The sequence below is a fragment of the Anas acuta genome, chromosome 2 (genome assembly GCF_963932015.1).
Source record: "Anas acuta chromosome 2, bAnaAcu1.1, whole genome shotgun sequence".
In the NCBI taxonomy this organism is placed as follows: Eukaryota; Metazoa; Chordata; class Aves; order Anseriformes; family Anatidae; genus Anas; species Anas acuta.
The window spans coordinates 96,444,237-96,460,384 of record NC_088980.1 but is presented as its reverse complement, the minus strand read 5'-3'; the positions used below and the strand labels follow the sequence as shown (position 1 = coordinate 96,460,384).

General features: G+C 40.8%; 3 protein-coding genes across 3 annotated transcripts in view; 2 read left to right on the top strand and 1 right to left on the bottom strand.

The window, feature by feature from the left end:
• The window catches only part of GMNN (geminin DNA replication inhibitor), a 224,447-nt gene that overhangs the window by 181,378 nt on the left and 26,921 nt on the right, over window positions 1–16,148 (top strand). The gene's annotated exons all lie outside the window — the stretch shown is intronic.
• On the bottom strand, window positions 1,989–8,247 carry TDP2 (tyrosyl-DNA phosphodiesterase 2). Its single transcript, XM_068671314.1, has 5 exons — window positions 8,159–8,247; window positions 5,790–5,963; window positions 3,882–4,000; window positions 3,373–3,543; window positions 1,989–2,619 (listed from the first exon to the last, which is right to left on the bottom strand). Exons 2-5 carry the CDS (start codon window positions 5,848–5,850, stop codon window positions 2,338–2,340), a joined length of 633 nt encoding a protein of 210 aa, XP_068527415.1. The 5' UTR covers window positions 5,851–5,963; window positions 8,159–8,247; the 3' UTR covers window positions 1,989–2,337.
• Window positions 8,536–14,253, top strand: ACOT13 (acyl-CoA thioesterase 13). Its single transcript, XM_068671315.1, has 3 exons — window positions 8,536–8,674; window positions 11,245–11,429; window positions 13,546–14,253. Exons 1-3 carry the CDS (start codon window positions 8,582–8,584, stop codon window positions 13,700–13,702), a joined length of 435 nt encoding a protein of 144 aa, XP_068527416.1. The 5' UTR covers window positions 8,536–8,581; the 3' UTR covers window positions 13,703–14,253.

Genomic DNA, 16,148 nt, shown 5'->3' with positions numbered 1-16,148 from the left:
TGCTCTTGATTGTCAGTAATTTGGGTACTTACTAAGTGGTTCAAAGTGTATTTAATTAAATATATAGTGCTTCACATTCTATAGTCAGTGAAACATGCAGCATTTACGTCATCTTAATTTTTAAGTCTGATTATTTCTACTGTAGTTCAAGAAGAGTTTTAAAGGCTGTGAGCATAATTTCCTCATTCTGAAAGAATGATTAACCACTAATTATACTGAAAAAGTCTTCTTCTTGCCCATCTTTGTAATTAGAAAAATGAGTTTGCCCTTACAGAGCATTCTGTCCCTGCTTGTTCCTAATGAAAATGCTATGTCCCCACTCACCATTTCAGAGGTTAAGACTGCTGATCAAAACAGGGGGCAGATACTCAGTGCTGAAGATGAATCTGGAGTTTAGGCATGGAGCTACATCACCTGCTGCTCTGAGCCCCCAAGTTTTCCTTCTTTCCTCCCCAAATTAAAAACCTATCCTAACCATCAGCCACTTTTTTCTTATCTTCCAAAATTGTTGGGAAGATGCAGCCACATAAGCAAAGTTAGCCATAATGCAGGATACGACATAAAACTGCTCATTTTGACAAAGCATGAGTTTATCGCACTTTCCCCTCTCCAAGAACTTTAGGAAAGTTACGATCACCTTCTCCATGCATCCTTTGGCTGTAACTACCCGGCATGGGGAGGAGATGTAAATGGTGAAAACAAACCTCATGACATTTCTTTGCTTTTAGTGAGGAAGAAAGGGACATGCAGCACATCCAAAGGCATGACTGGGCCAGGCCCATTTTAAACCAGGAAGATAAATTCTGGCATCTATTTTTTACTTTTTTAATTGAATTATTTATTTGGGAGTAAAACAAAGAGATCTTGGGCTCAACGGTGGTTTAAAAAAAAAAAAAAGTTACTTCCTCTTCGATTTCGAAACTCAGTTATTATAAAATAAAAGGATACACTGAGAGCGATCAAGACACTAGGATTCAGACACCCTTTCCAAAAGACAAGGGCCTCTTTCACCTTTAGTAAGAGGAACGTGGGGTTCGACATTTGCATAAATGAATGTAGAGTGAGATTTCTCCAGCTGATTTCTCTGGAGATGAATTAACATCCTGAGGTTTATCTGTTTGTTTGGTAAGGTCACCTCTCGTGAATCAATGGAAAAACACACGTACCTCTGGCCTTTCCATTCTTGGGATGAAATTGGTTAAAGATCCTCTTTCAGAGTAGGAACCAACAAATTCACCTTCCCCTATCCTATACTGTGAAAAGTCCCCAAGACCCAAGGAAAAAAAATGTATTTTTAGACAAACATATATATAGTTTATTGTTTGTAATTAAGAACGCTGTGTGTTAGTACAGGCATTTGGTGCACTTTGTACACCAATTGACAGGGGTTGTCTGTGCTTCCTCTCCATGCGTGTGCACTGAACTTCATGCTTGAAATTTAGGAGACTTCTCATTTTAAATCAGCTTGGTATGATACCATTTGGTACTTTGCACATCTATAAAATGATAGGTTCCACAAGACCGGTTACAATGTTCTTTGAGAAAGAAAGCCCATTTATCTTCTGCAAAGTCAGTTAGACCTTGAGCTGCTTTTCTAAGAGCATTCTGTTTTTAGAAGCTCACCAGAAAGATGGTATCTTTTAACCTGCAACTCATACCCAGGTTAATAAACATAAAGCAAGGTATATAACATCCCAAGTGTACAAATTCCATGCACCTTATTACATATAGCCTTTTCATATTTTCATATCATATAGAGGGCACATTGTTTGTAAATCTATTCAGTATTTAATTCTTACTTAAGAAACCCTTAGTTTGTGAGAATCTGCCCATTCTTTCCACAGCTCCCTTATTGCCTTGCCTGAAGGGGTACAAACCTATTTACAACACAAACTTAAGAAGCTAATACAAAACACCCCACAAAAGACACTGTTGTAAAGGGTAACAGAAATAGTTACAAAACAAACAAAGCAGTCATACTAACAGTATTTTCAAAAAGCAGCAGCATTTATTATGAGATTATGTTACATGACAAAATAAAAGCACTCTTTAAATCACCTAGTGATTAAGGAATTCTATTTAGCTTTTTCCTCCTCTTTTAAGACTGGAATGTGTTTTTGTTAAAAACAAATGTTTAAAAACATGATTCAAGAACAGACGAATACAATAAGGAAAAAGGAAACCTGGCATTAAATGAAGACATTCCAGCAAAATTCAAAAGCAGAGAATTCGCTATGCTTGAAAATTTAAATATTTCCTACTTAAATTCCAACAGTAAAATTTTGGTAAAACAAGAACAAAACCCTTAAAACCGAACAATACAATCCTTTTTCTTTCTTATAATATCACATCAAAGTTACACAAAAGACCCCAGTGATCACTAGGGAATCTGCCACAGTCTAGTTTTTCTAATCCGATCAAGTCCATACTTCGTGGAACAATATTTCCTCCTTCTGCTGCAGGTCGAATGTAAACACGATCAAACCGCAATTTGCATTTATTCTCTATGCCCAGGTTAGTGTTGGAGCTTGTGTCCCAGGTATAGCGGCAGTGTTGAGGTTTACCCAAAAACTCCCACATATCCATGACGTTGTTAGGTAAGCCACCTAGTTTAGTAACCTGAGGGGAGAAAACAGAACTATGTTGTCAAAATACCATTTTTTTTTCCCTGCAAAACATCAGTTGTGAAAAACAAATATATGAGAGGCATTTCTAAATTCTGGTATTTCTCAGTAGACTCTACAGCGTGACCAATTTCTGTCATACCTTCTACATCCAAAATATGCTACAACACAAGTGCTTGTTTCTGAAATTTTGAGGTACGGGGGTCAACACCATGTTCTCTGAAACAAGGTCATTCCAGCTCGCTGCAATAGAATTTCTCTATTAGGGAAGGATGAAACCCTCACCTTTACTAATAATATACAATTTTCACTTTTAAGATCAGCAGCCAAACACGGCTTCTCATCTTGAGTATCTCCATGACGGAGGATGAATTTTCAAATCCCAAAACCTTTCACCAGAGCACCCTCTTCAATTATTTTATTAGCATTAACTCTCTGAAAATCAGAGTCGAACAAATAAAGATCATGATCTCAAAATCAGAATATGCTCTGAAATTTGAAACTTCATTAACTACCCCTGCACCTACTCAGAAATACATATTGAGAATTCAGCATTTTGTGCTACAGCTGTAACAAAAGCCTCAGCATAGCAATACCTCAGCTTCTTACTCTTAAAACACGACTAAGCAAAAAAGCATGACTAAGAAGTTGCGGATCTCTGCTGTGTAGTTCATTTTCCATAAAGACAACAGAAAAGTCTGAGAAGATATTGCCAAAACACCTCAGAATAACCAAGTTGCTTAATTACCTCACTGTCTCTGAGGTTTGTATCCCCTCCAAATATAACAGTGGTGGACTCAGACTCCTCCTGCATTTTGTTTAGCACTATTTGCAGTTGCTTCACACGCTCCTTGGAATGGTCTTTAGTGCTCTCCAGATGGGAAGTCATAAGGCAAAGTTCATTACCAGATATGCTAACCTGTGCATGAAACAAAAGAGCAGTGTTACTTTCCACACCATGATACGAAGTTCAAAGACAAAAAGTAATCACAAAGTAAATTACTGAATGACAGAGTGCTGGTTAATACTAATTTTAAATTGGAGAAAAATGACTTATAGGAGGATAGTAGGCTTCCAGTTCGTTTCCAGAAGTTATAAGACTGGAAAACAAAGCGTGGGCAGTAACTTAATGATTTAATTTTGCTAGCATCAAATGCAACGCAGTTCATATGTTTGAGTAAGGCCAGACCAGCCTTTCCTGTGATTTTTTTGCTTTACAGACAGACATGCAGCTGCAGGACATAATGACTGACTCACATGCACAACCAAAAGGTTCCTCATCATGGATGTTGTTGGAAAGCCTACTATCTCTTGTTTTAGTAATTTCACTCTTGATTTCTTCAACAGAATGACAGTGAAATAGCCATCTATATTACCTAAAGAGGAACAAGGAAAGAAAAGGTCAAAGTTATCTTCTGATATAGCATGAAGTTAAAGATCTTAACTAGATCTCTTTACTATGAACTGGGAGAATAATTTGTAAGATAAACAAAATCATTAATTAAAAGGTTCATAATGTGGGTGTGAATTTTTCAGATTTTTTAATCCAAATGTGTAACAAACTACTTATCTATAGCACTTCCTTTCGCTAATCTTGCTATCAGTCCTTCAAAATGCAGAAAAAATACAAAGGAAACCACCAGTCAAGCGAGCTTTTCGTTGGGATAATTTGCATCAAATGACATGCTGGTATCAAAACACAGGAAGTATTTCAAGTCCTTCCTTCTTCAGCTTCCTCTTTTCAGCTGCTACAAATGGTGCTTACTTTGTCTAGTTTCTGTCTTAAGAAATTGAGGCTTACTTCTTACCTGGAATAACAGTGTAACTGGCTACTCTACTCTGTAGAATACAAAGATACGGTAAGATGACCTCCTGTAAAAACACGACATCGGGACTGTATCTGAAATCAGCAAGACAAATTTTTAAATTAACTACTGAAAGGTAGTATTGTTACACTCTGATGTCAAACAGAACAAGGTCAGGGATTTCAGGTGCATTTTTTCCTCATCTTCCTACATATTTTGACACCTCATTTAAAAAAAAAAAAAGGAAGAAAAAACCTTATCCACTGTATTTAGTAGCGCATAGACATACCACCAATGTTGAAGGCATGAAACAATGATTATTATGGATACAGTACTGACATGGTAATAAAATGCATGACTTATTTATGTCTTGATCTTCATCCAGTTTCATCAGCGCCAAGCTCCTTCATTCCTTAGAGCTGTGCCATCAGTAACAGTTCATGTGGGACAGCAGTCCTGAAAGTGCCCATTTAGATGCAACGTTACAGCTGTCCCTGACAATTTTTGCTACGATGCTGCTCTAAGAAGGTGAATCACAGAATCATCTAGGTTGGAAGAGACCTCCAAGATCACCTAGTGAAGGACAAACCTAAGGCCTTATTTACAGATGAAGAATAAAGTCACCCCAGATTAATAAAAATGAAGTAAAATTTGATTTAGTTAAGGGTTTTCTGCTGGATTTATATGAAGAATATTCTTATATGAAGAATAAATTTTGTTTAAATCAGTTTAATTAACATTGATAAATTACTGTATGAAGATACACCACTTTACGTAATTATTAAATTGCTCATAAATATATTAATGTGAAGCTTCCAATGGTGCAAGTATAACAGGTGATCACAGATTCTACTGCTTTTATCTCAATTTGCACATTGCTATTTTGTATAGACAAGTAACAGTAATGGCAAGAGAGACATTTTTCAAATAACAAAACAAACAAAAAACCTTACTGACCTTTCAAATGGTTTGCTCTAGAATTAAGTTACTCATATTACTGGAATAAAACAATCAAGTTTCTTCCAGTTTCATCCTCTTTTTGCGTATGTGTGGGAAGTATGAAATATGCTCTTGATGTGGGAGTGCATCTTGATGTAAACAATATTGTTCGTTAAAAAAGATTTTTAAAGTAGTTCTCACACTACCTGTAACCCTTGAAATGCTGTGCAAGTTCAGACCTCTTCCAACTAGTATTATCAACTTTTATTCAGCTATTTAGGATTTGTAAGGGTACTGCATTACTGAATCTAATTTTAATATAATTTGGGCATGAAGACTTTTTTAAAGTATCTAAAATGAGAAGCTCACTTTCTGCTTTAAAGCTGGGTACACAACACAACAAAGACGAAGCTATGCTTACAATGCCAGGTAAGAACAGACGCCTCTAGCTCGCTCTTGTAGATTTCTGGAGTCCAGCCCATCAATGTTCCAGGTTATCAGTGAGAAGCTGCTGTCATCATCTTGTTGCCCTGAGTCTGCACCAGCGTCGCTGACATTACTAGTAGCATCGCTAGCATCTGCTGTGAGGTCAATACTAAAAAGATAGTCACGTGTTTGTCAACATGCATAATACTGTTCTTCCTGCAACTACCTCTAATGTCTTTGAAAGTACAGTGGTTTACATCCATTACAACTTACAGGTGGCTATCTAAAACATTCCCAACAAATAAGTTAACATACATTGAACTCTTAATGTAATTTAGAAGCGCAGTAACTAAACATATGGACCTCAATCACATAGTGCTTTACAATATAGGAGAATTAAGGGCGTCTTCTTCCTCCTCCTCATAGACACAAAATAACATTTACCATTCTGATTTAAGTTATCCGATGGCAACCAATGTAATCCAATGAACTTGAGCAATTCAACTCTTTCACCCTGCCGGAGGCAGTCTGTATATATTAGTTACGTAAACACTCTCCATTATATTAGAAACAAAGAATTGCTGCCATGACTTGCTTTTATGCACCCATCTTCATAACCAGGTAAAATTTTTGAGTCCCCCTTGAGCAGACATGTGCAAACTCACTCTGACAAACTGACAATCATTTTCTCTGGGAATATTCACCCCCAAATCCCACCTCAAAAACATAGGGCCCTATTGGGGGCCTATTGGGCCCTGTTGACTTGATAAAGACTGACTGAATAGTACTGTCACAGTATGAGTGCCTAATCTAGCCACTGCTCGGGGATCACGTCACCAAAGGGAACCCGACTCCTCCAAAGCGTGGCCCAATGTGAATTCCTTCAGTAAAGGGAGAATCTAAAACAAAGTATGTTCAATAGGATAGCTAAGACTATTTTGGCAAAGTTGGGATACCGGACCTTTGTTTTTAACCACAGAATTTATATGCTTACATGGAAATAAGGCCTTGAAACAAAATGTATCTATTCCCTAGAGAGTAGCATTGTGTTTTTTTAATTTCATGCTGAACAAACAACCTAAGCCTCCACTGCCACACGCATAATGTAAACAGAACACAAAAAGGAAAGCATACAAAGCAGAGGGAGCTAAGGGCTATTTAGATAGGTTATCTTTCAAAATTTTCATGGTCCCATTTTATATTCATACAGTAACCTGAATAACAATGAGATGAAGTACCAAAGTCTGCTTGGACTCCCAAGAGGTGTGGAAAAAGCAAGTGAAGCAGTTCCCCATCCACTTAATACCCACTAGCGTATTCAGTATGGGGAGGGAGAAGGCATTTTCTGTTAGAAAAATGAAAAACAGGAATCCTAGAGAAAATGAAATTGCCTAGTACTGACACCAGCAATAGCGTTCCATTATCAAATACCTAACTTTAACCTGTTCTTCTATATCAGCTTGGTTATCGCTGCTTATGAGCAGCAGTGCAGAGGTCATGCTAGAGGCAGTGCAGATAGACCAGCTACTACAGCTCCTCTCTAGCAGCTAAAAAAATACCTTTTTTTCACTCCTACGTGCCTCACCTCCTCAAGGCCAACACGCCAAGCACCTGTCTGTAGGTGATAGGCACCGCAAGCCCCCTTTTACCTTGTAACACACCACAACTCAGCCTCCAGGATTCTCCCAAGACCAGACCTGAAAGTTTTGCAACCACTGCCCTAGCACACTTCTGTAAGTCAGCTTTTAAGCTGCCAATACCAAAGGCAAGATGGTTGGGCAAGGGCTTGCTTAAAGCCCACCGGGAAGGCCCAACACTGGGCAGCAAAACGCGAGCAGGTCTGAAACTGAGCAGGTCCCTTTCCTCCGAGGCCTCCATCACCTCCTCCCAACACATCCCGCATGCCCCAGCTGAAGGCAGAAGCTGCAGGGCAAAGCCAAAAGGAAGAAAAAAAAAAATAGACCTGTACAATTTCATACAGACGTGTTCTGACTCGGTGTGGACCGCCTAACATTAACATTTAGGAGGCCTGCTTTTTTCATATATACAGCGCTATGAAGAAAAAACAAGCATGCTGTTACCAAACACAGCTTACTCATACCAACAAAGCCCACAGGGGCTCTTCTACTAAATGCGGATGTACAAAACAAATAACCCTCCAGAAACCAGCTTCCCTCACGCCTCATCTCAGCAAGCCCTGTGGGTGTGCTGCGGGGCAGTCGGTCTGTGAGAGGCACGGAGGGGGGGGGCTTTAACCCTGACTTCTGCAGGGTGTACATGCAGGGGGCGATGCGATTTATGGAAATATAACCACGGGACGAGCCGGGCATCTTGGGGTCGGGCATCTTGGGGTCGGGCACTCACCAGCCCCCCGGGTCCATGCGTGGCGGCGGCTCCCTGCCTCCCTCGTCCTTGTCCTCCAGCGGCTGCTCGAAGTAGGCGTTCAGCGCCCTCTGAAGCACAGGGGCAGAGCTGAGTTAGGGCTCCCGGCTCCCCCCACCCCATCCCATCCCATCCCATCCCGTCCCGCCCCCCTGGTACCTCCAGGTGCCAGTTGTGGCCGCCCAGGGCTTCGCACGCCGCCGCCGCGCTGCAGCCCGTGATGGCGGCGAACTGGGCGCTCAGCGCCTTCCTCCGCTCCATCTCCTCCGTCTCCATCGCGGTCCCCTCTTCCCCTACCGCCGCCACCTCCATGGCTTCTGCCGGGCACAACGGGGCGGGACGGGGCGGGCGGAAGGGGCTGGAGCCGTTCCGGGCCGGGGACGAGAGGCGGCGGTGAGGGGCAGCATGCCGGGCGGCACGGGCTTGGCGGCGGAGGGCTTGCGGGAAGCCATGAGGTACATGGTGGAGTCGCAGGGCTTCGACAGGGTGCTCCGCAAGGTACGGCGCTGCGAGGGGGCGAGGCGAGGGCGTTTCTCCCTTCGCCATAACCCAGCGCCATGATCACCTTCAGGGCTGGGAGACTGCGGGGTAAAACGTGCTCGGAAGGAGAAAGGAGCCCGTGCTGACAGCCCCTCCTCGAAGTCAGGCTGGAAGTACCAGGCACGGCTTGCTGTGGAGGGATGTGCTTGAGCGGTGTAGCTCCCGTGTAACGCTACCTAATGATCCCAAAAACAGAGCTCAAGGGACATTGCCGTGCCTTCTGGGGTCGTGCCACCTCTGGGTTGTGTAGGGCTTTCCCGTGAGGCACTCTGAGGATCCTCGCTAAATTTTGCAGCGCCGGGATCCTGCTTTTGGTGCCCTGATTTCTCTTTGTTTACATACCCGTGACGTGCAGAGAGGAAGTAAATGTACCTAAAAAATACAGCCACTTCAAAATTTATGTTTTCCCTGACAGCTCTGTGATCCCACACATTTAAAGAAAGCAGCTATAAGACATACGGGTCATATATAAGAGTCATTACAAGAGTCCTCTAGTTATGACGAGTCTAATCAGTCCTTAGTGACCTCTTCACCCGGGTAGCTTTGCTCACCTTTCACCTTAAAATCTCACTATGTGGAGAACGAATGCAGTAGTTTGGGTCGAAAAGGTCACTTTTTGAAGGAGGTGAGCCTTGGGAGGCGGGCTGCTTACCTTGCTTTGGAATACATTTTGACTCTTTCTGCAATCCTCTTCTAGAAATAGGATAGTAGGAAAGCAATCCTAATAAAAATAAAAGTTTTGTTCTGGTTTGAAGTATCTGCTGCTGCACTGGGAGATAACACGAAACCTTTCTTGCCATAACTACAATATGACTTGAATTTTTTCCTATTCTGAAGAAGACAGATTTTAGGCTGAAACTTTCCAGGTTTAGCATCAGACCAAGTTTCTGGTTTAATTCCAGTGAAGTATCTACATAAGGCTTAATGTCTATGGGTTTTAAAGCCCATTCGCAAAGTAGCTGGAAGCCAGAGCAGTGTACCTCTCACTGAGACGTGTGGGAGGACAGCACAGGGGGCTTTGAGAAGTACCAACAGCAGCTCTAGCTGTGTAAGTGTTCAAATACCAAACTATTTCTGACAAGGGGAGAAGGCAGTGAGTGTTGGATCAGAGCAGTAGCAGAGACCAGATGCTTTCCTTGCCTTGCTGCACTCTCTAAAAGCAGTGGAAGCCGCCTGCTCCCAGCGTCAAGCATCAGCAAAAGACCCTTATCACTAATTCTGTCTGAAATATAGGCCTCCAGTTACTGCTTCACAGCTCAGCTGACCTAAGACTTGGGATCTTCATTGGTCATGGTGTTGTTTTCATACTAGGGTGCTGCCTCAGCGATGTCCCATCTGCTTAATTCCATTTTTTTTTTCCATTTGAAGTTGGACTGAGTACTCCATTACCATTCATCCTGGTAGCATTTCTTTACAAATTTTGCAAAAACTGTTCTGCCAGAAAGGGATTTTAGCTGGAATTGAGCTTTTATTATCACATTATACATAAACAATAGTGAAATAGGAGACATTTCAGTCTTAATTTCTTTTAAGATCATAGAGAATAAGTCAGTCTGCTTGATATGGTATGGAAACATTTAAGTTTAAAAAAAATCCACACACAGAATTTGGTGTTAAAAAATTAGAAAAAAATGTAGGAATTATAATAAATACATCCACATTTCACTTGTGGCAGTCTAGAGGTACTTCAAAGTATTAGCCGCAAGAGTAAATATATAAATATATATATAGTACCTATCCCAGTTCTGCACATGCCTTCAGATTTTAAATATAGTACTAACAGCTGAAGCAACTTGAATAAAATAATTGAAAATACTGAAATGTAGTAACTTCTTGGTCTCAAAAATCCAGCTTTGCTGATGACATGGGGAAGCACAGTACCACAGATGTACTGTAATTTTCTGTGTAACACCTCTGGGCTAGAATAAAAGTGTATACATACATTATTGTAGAATAAAAGGTGCTGTAGTATGGTGTGACACAGCGTTGTATGATTCTGCCCAGGAATACAAATTTCAGTTCAGGGAGGCCAATCTGATTATCTTTTCCAGCGCTCCTTCCAAAGTACAGCTTTTTGCTGAGGTTGCTCCGGTATAAAGATTAATAAACTACTGTCGGTCACGTTTCCATTTTCACAGCTAACAAACACACCTTCACAACTATGGTACAAAGCAGTTTTGTGTTCCCTCTAATCTGGCTTTTCAGTAACAGATTAAAGGAAAAGAAAATTAAAGCAGAATGCTGTCTCCTAGGCAATTCCCGAGAGCATAGCAAGTGTTGAAGGTTTGTTAAATTGTCGGTTTAAATATTTATCTGCACTAGAAATGCAAATTTTTCTAAGGAAGCAATCTTCTGGTCAAAATTTATGGAAACATATAATGTGACAGTTAAATTAGTACATTTTTCGTCTTTCAATTTGTCTCACAAATCCAAAATTGAAACAGGATTTACTTTCAACTTGATTCAGGGCAGCATCTGGAGTTGTTCCTGTTGTCAGTAAACTCTTAATTCCTCTTTTGTTTATACAGATAAAACTTCTTTCTGCAACCCCAGGAAAAGTCGTATGTGAATTGAAAGTAGAGGAGGAACATACAAACAGAGGTGGCACATTACATGGAGGCTTGACAGCCACGCTCGTGGATGTGATATCAACAGCAGCGTTGCTGCACACGGAAAGAGCAGCACCAGGGGTCAGCGTGGACATGAACATCACGTAGGTATCATCCACAGTGTTTGCCAGAACATGCTAACTTATCTTCCCCGACAAGGTTTTGACTCCGTTACACGTCCCTTCTATGGTGTAATACGGGCTTTAAAAAGGCATTGCCTTTGGTTTCAGAAATCTTGCTTTGAGAAATTATGTAGGGGGTGAGGGAGAGTGTATTTGACAATATTGCCAGGCTGCAAAATTTGAGTTGGAGTTTCCTAAGCTTTTATTTCCTATGTGTGCATAAGAGATGTTACCCACTCATTCACTGAATGTTAGGCAGTAAATTTTAGTTTTACACAACAGGCTCAACTTGTTTGCTTGTGAAGATACGTTAGTGTGTTCTCAAACAACAAAATGTAGGTCAAGCAGCTTTCTATAAACATTTTTTATAGTATTAGTCCATTAAAGATTAAAACAAGAAACATTTTAGCTCTGTTCATATGGAGGGTAAATTACAGATTGAGTCAATTTCTCATGAGAGGAACATTCCTTTATTCTAGACCCGTTAAAGACTGAGAATAGTTCTTCCTGTAATGCAGTTTTTAAAAAGTGCCTTTAAGAAAAAATCCCGAAAACTTCTTTGATCACACTATTACAGCTTGTCAGCTTTGCTTCGTTACTTTCAGTGAAGGGACTGTGACTGCTTGGAACTGAAGTAATCCTACTTGGAATAACTAACACTGAGCATTAAAAATCTTGGAGAAGTAGCTCCTCATCAAAACTGTCTAAAATGTTAAAAGGGCGTGGGGAATGATCTGTGTATCTTTACCAGATGTCTTCCTTTCCCCCCAGCACTTTCTGATTTCTCCACTGGTAGGCTGGGACTGGAGCATCTACTTGACCTTTCCATTGTCTCTGTGATGACCTGAAAATGACTGGAAATGGAAACTTGAAATGCTCATACATTTTTTGCCTTGCAGCAGCATGAGAGGCCCAGATTTTAATTACTTACCCTATCAAAAATGCCTACCCAATTATATAAGACCTAAGATCTCAAGAAAATACCCTCTCTGGAGGTGATCCAAAATGATCGAGTAGCATAACAGTTAGGAAACATTATCTGGGTTAAACAAAGCTGTAGCTATTGCTTCAGACTGCTGCTTTCAATAAACAGTTGATGTTGGCTATCAGATATTGCTGTACTAGAAGATTTTTCCTTTTGGGGAAGGCTCTTTTTAAAAAGTTGTCATGAGGAAGCTATTTCAGTAATGGAAAGAACAGGGAGAAACGGGCTATTTACTTACTTATTTAAATCACAAGGGGATTAGCAGCCTCTGAGAATGAAAGCAGACTGAAACCCTGCCCCCTGCCAAGTAATGGGGCTTGTGCGACACCAGCCGTGGGCATGACTGACATACTTCTGACGTGGTGTCATGCATAAAAGTGATCTGGTTGATGAAGGTATATATCCAGCACTTACACATTCTCCCGTGTAATTCTGACGTTTGAGTATTGTTCCCTTACCTCAGACCGTGGTTGGGCCACATCCCTCCTGATCCTTTTCAGGCTTTTTGTGGTGGAATAATTTCTTACTCCCCGGAGAGAGTTGTCAGAGCACACCCACCCACTCACGTAATGAAAACAAAAAGTTGTGTAATGAATGGAAACAGAGTTAAACCAGGAAGGTTTGAAAGCCTCCCAAATTTCCGTGACTTTTCTCTGGCCAGGGTCTGAGAAGCAGTTAACTTACAATTAGGTTCCATACAGAAATGACCTTCTGGAACATTTGTTCCAGAGACATCCTGCAGCTCAACCAGCCAGGCTGGCTTAGAAAGGCCATAGGAAGCCAGCAGTGGCTGGAATAGGACTTGGAGCTGAGCTTGTAACTGAGATCTTTGGTACCCTGTTGATTATGTTCCAAAAAGGGCTTTTCATCAGAACCAGGAGATGGGCTTCTTTCTATCCTCTGTTTTCAGGGAACTGTTGTACTGAACTACTACTGCAATACTTAGGAGGGACTTTAGGACTTGAAGCAGCAGGGATTTTCAAGCAGGCAGTTAAAAGATGTGCCTATTGCTTATTTTTGATAATTCCCTTCACAATAATCTAAAATGCAGGAATATTCGTGGATTTGTGCTCTGTACAGACTCTTACCTGTTCATTTTGTTCTTCATTGAAGATACACTTCAGCTGCTAAGATTGGAGAAGAGGTACTGATTACAGCTCAGATTTTGAAGCAAGGAAGAAATCTTGCATTTGCCACCGTGGATTTAACAAATAAGGCAACAGGGAAGTTAATTGCACAAGGCAGACATACAAAGTATCTAGGCAATTAATACAAGTGACTTCAAAAATACGAATGTTGGATTAAGAATCCCGTATAGAATCATTTTCACATTTATGCAATAAGACATTATCTACACAATTTTGATCACCTATATAATGTGAGTTGTCTCAGTCTCACGATAAATGAACAAATTCATTACTATCAAAGTTGTTAAATGCCTAAAATTAGTGCCTATTCGGGGATGAAAAATAGAACAAGATAGCATGGAAATGCATCTGTTTGCATGTTTTTCATGGGGGGCAAGGTAACAAAGAAAAAGCCTTTGGAAGAGCAGTGTGGTTTGCCAGCATGACAGCATTAAGAGATGTGTTTTCCTTTGACTGTGGTACAGTTGTGGGACTAAGCAGCTCTGTCTTCAGGCTGGTCACAAGTACATTTGAACAACAGTAATGTATGCTTACGAAGTATTTGTTCTGTAGAATGGTGATGAAGAGTTCTGTAAGCATAACATGAGACCAGTTGGAAAGTGTAAAGCAAGGTAATACTGAATGTAATTCACTGATGTAACAAAATATATTCAATAAAGCTTTCTAAAACAAACTTCTAAAGATTTTATTACCTCTTTGTGTTAAGTTAAAGCTTGTCAGGATGGAGTGGTTGAAGGAGGGTATAGTGCAACCCTCATACGTCAATTCACCTGAAGAGTTTCTTCCTCCTCTCTGTGATTTCTGCATGTGAAAGTACAGCTACATCATCAGGGCTTCTCAACTCTACCTCCCTAAAGTTCTGTCTACATTTGTTTGAAAATCAGGTGAGACTTAGAGGTGTGTGAAAATAATTTGAGGACTTTTTATCAGGCTAAAGTTGTAGATTGTCTGACTTGCACTGAATTTGGTAGAGCTAAGTTGCTGTTTCATCGGCTAAGACTTGTCTCTTCATGCAGTGTTGTGAACAGGCTTAACTGCTTTTAAACATGACATGATCCTTGGCAAGGCTATCACACTACAAAAAATAACAATGCTACAGGCACAGTGTCACAGTGTAAGTTTATATAAGCCATGACCTTAGTTCTGCTCTAGCGAAGATGCACAAATACACTGGTAAAGCACGTGCAAATATCTTTTTGTCATGCAAGCTGACTCACTGGCCTTAGTGATTTCAATTCTGTGACTGAAAATGTATTTAGGACTTTCTTGTGCATTCCCAAAACAAAAGACTTTCCAATGAATTGTGCTAAGTAACCTGTTCATGCAGACTGATTTCCAAAGATAAACAATTTCACTAATATATCAGTTGTTCTGAAATGGTTTTCAAACAAGTGCAACAGCTAATAGAAATAACCCTTTAATGGAAGTTTAAAGTCAAAAAAAAAAACAACCTCCAATGGGCTCAGGCTCTCCACGTGTATCTTTGCTCTAAGTCTGAAACAGTTGCTCATGGTGTACTCAGTAGAAGCTCTCTGAGGCTCTGAAGTATATACAGCTTACATGCCTGCAGCTTTGTACTTTTAACAGTAGTATCCTCTCTTCAAGCAACACGTTATGATTTTTCCCCTCTGTACTTGACTCATGTTCAGAACCATCCCTAAATTCAATTTATAGAAGCAACGCTTTACTGAAGCAGATCTGAGGAGATGATTACTACAGGTGCAAACTTCATCTTTGCTGACCAGAACAATACACTTCACTGGGTCAGGTTGTTTCCCACTTTATATTTTCCTCTGCCTGGAAATCAATTATTTATCTAGCATCACCAGTTCCTCTGGAATAACTAGCAGGAAGAGACAGGATTGAATACAGCGGACACGTCTGAGTTTACTAATTGCTGTTTATGGTTGTTCTAATGAAATGTTCTGTCACCTCTAATTGTCCTTCACTCTCTTCTCCATGCTTTTTCTCACATTTCCCAAGTTTCTCTAGTGTCTTCTACAGGTTCCCTGTATAGTAGAATGCAAGAGGCGAAAGAAATAGCAAGGATTCAGACTGCTCCCCCAGCTATTACAAGTCATTGGAACACAAGTGTGATTTTGATTATTTCCAGAAGTAAAAGGGCAGAGGGTGAGAACAAAGGAGGTTCTGAATCCACGTGCTGAAGGATTGAGAATGCTCTCTGAGCTCTGTGCACCAGGGCAACTCTGGTTGTGTAAGAACTGTCCCAGTGCAACTTAACACGAGTTCCCTCAGTCCCAGCTGGCTGCCTCAGGAAGGTACCGTAGTTAAGTGCTCTCATTCTATCACATACTATTCATCATATCTACATAATTACAATTGAAAAATGTCCAGGCAAATTAGGAATGGCAAACCTCAACATGTAAACAAAAGTATCCTCCTGTTTCTACTCACGCCTGGCAAGGACTGTCACAGGCTGCGAGGGAAACCTTCCTGAAATAGTGTAGTGGGTTTACGTGGCAAGGCTTTGGTAGCAGGGGGCCATAGGGGTGGTTTCTGTGAGAAAGATCTAGAAGCCGCCCCATGTTTGGGAAGGGCCCCACTGTT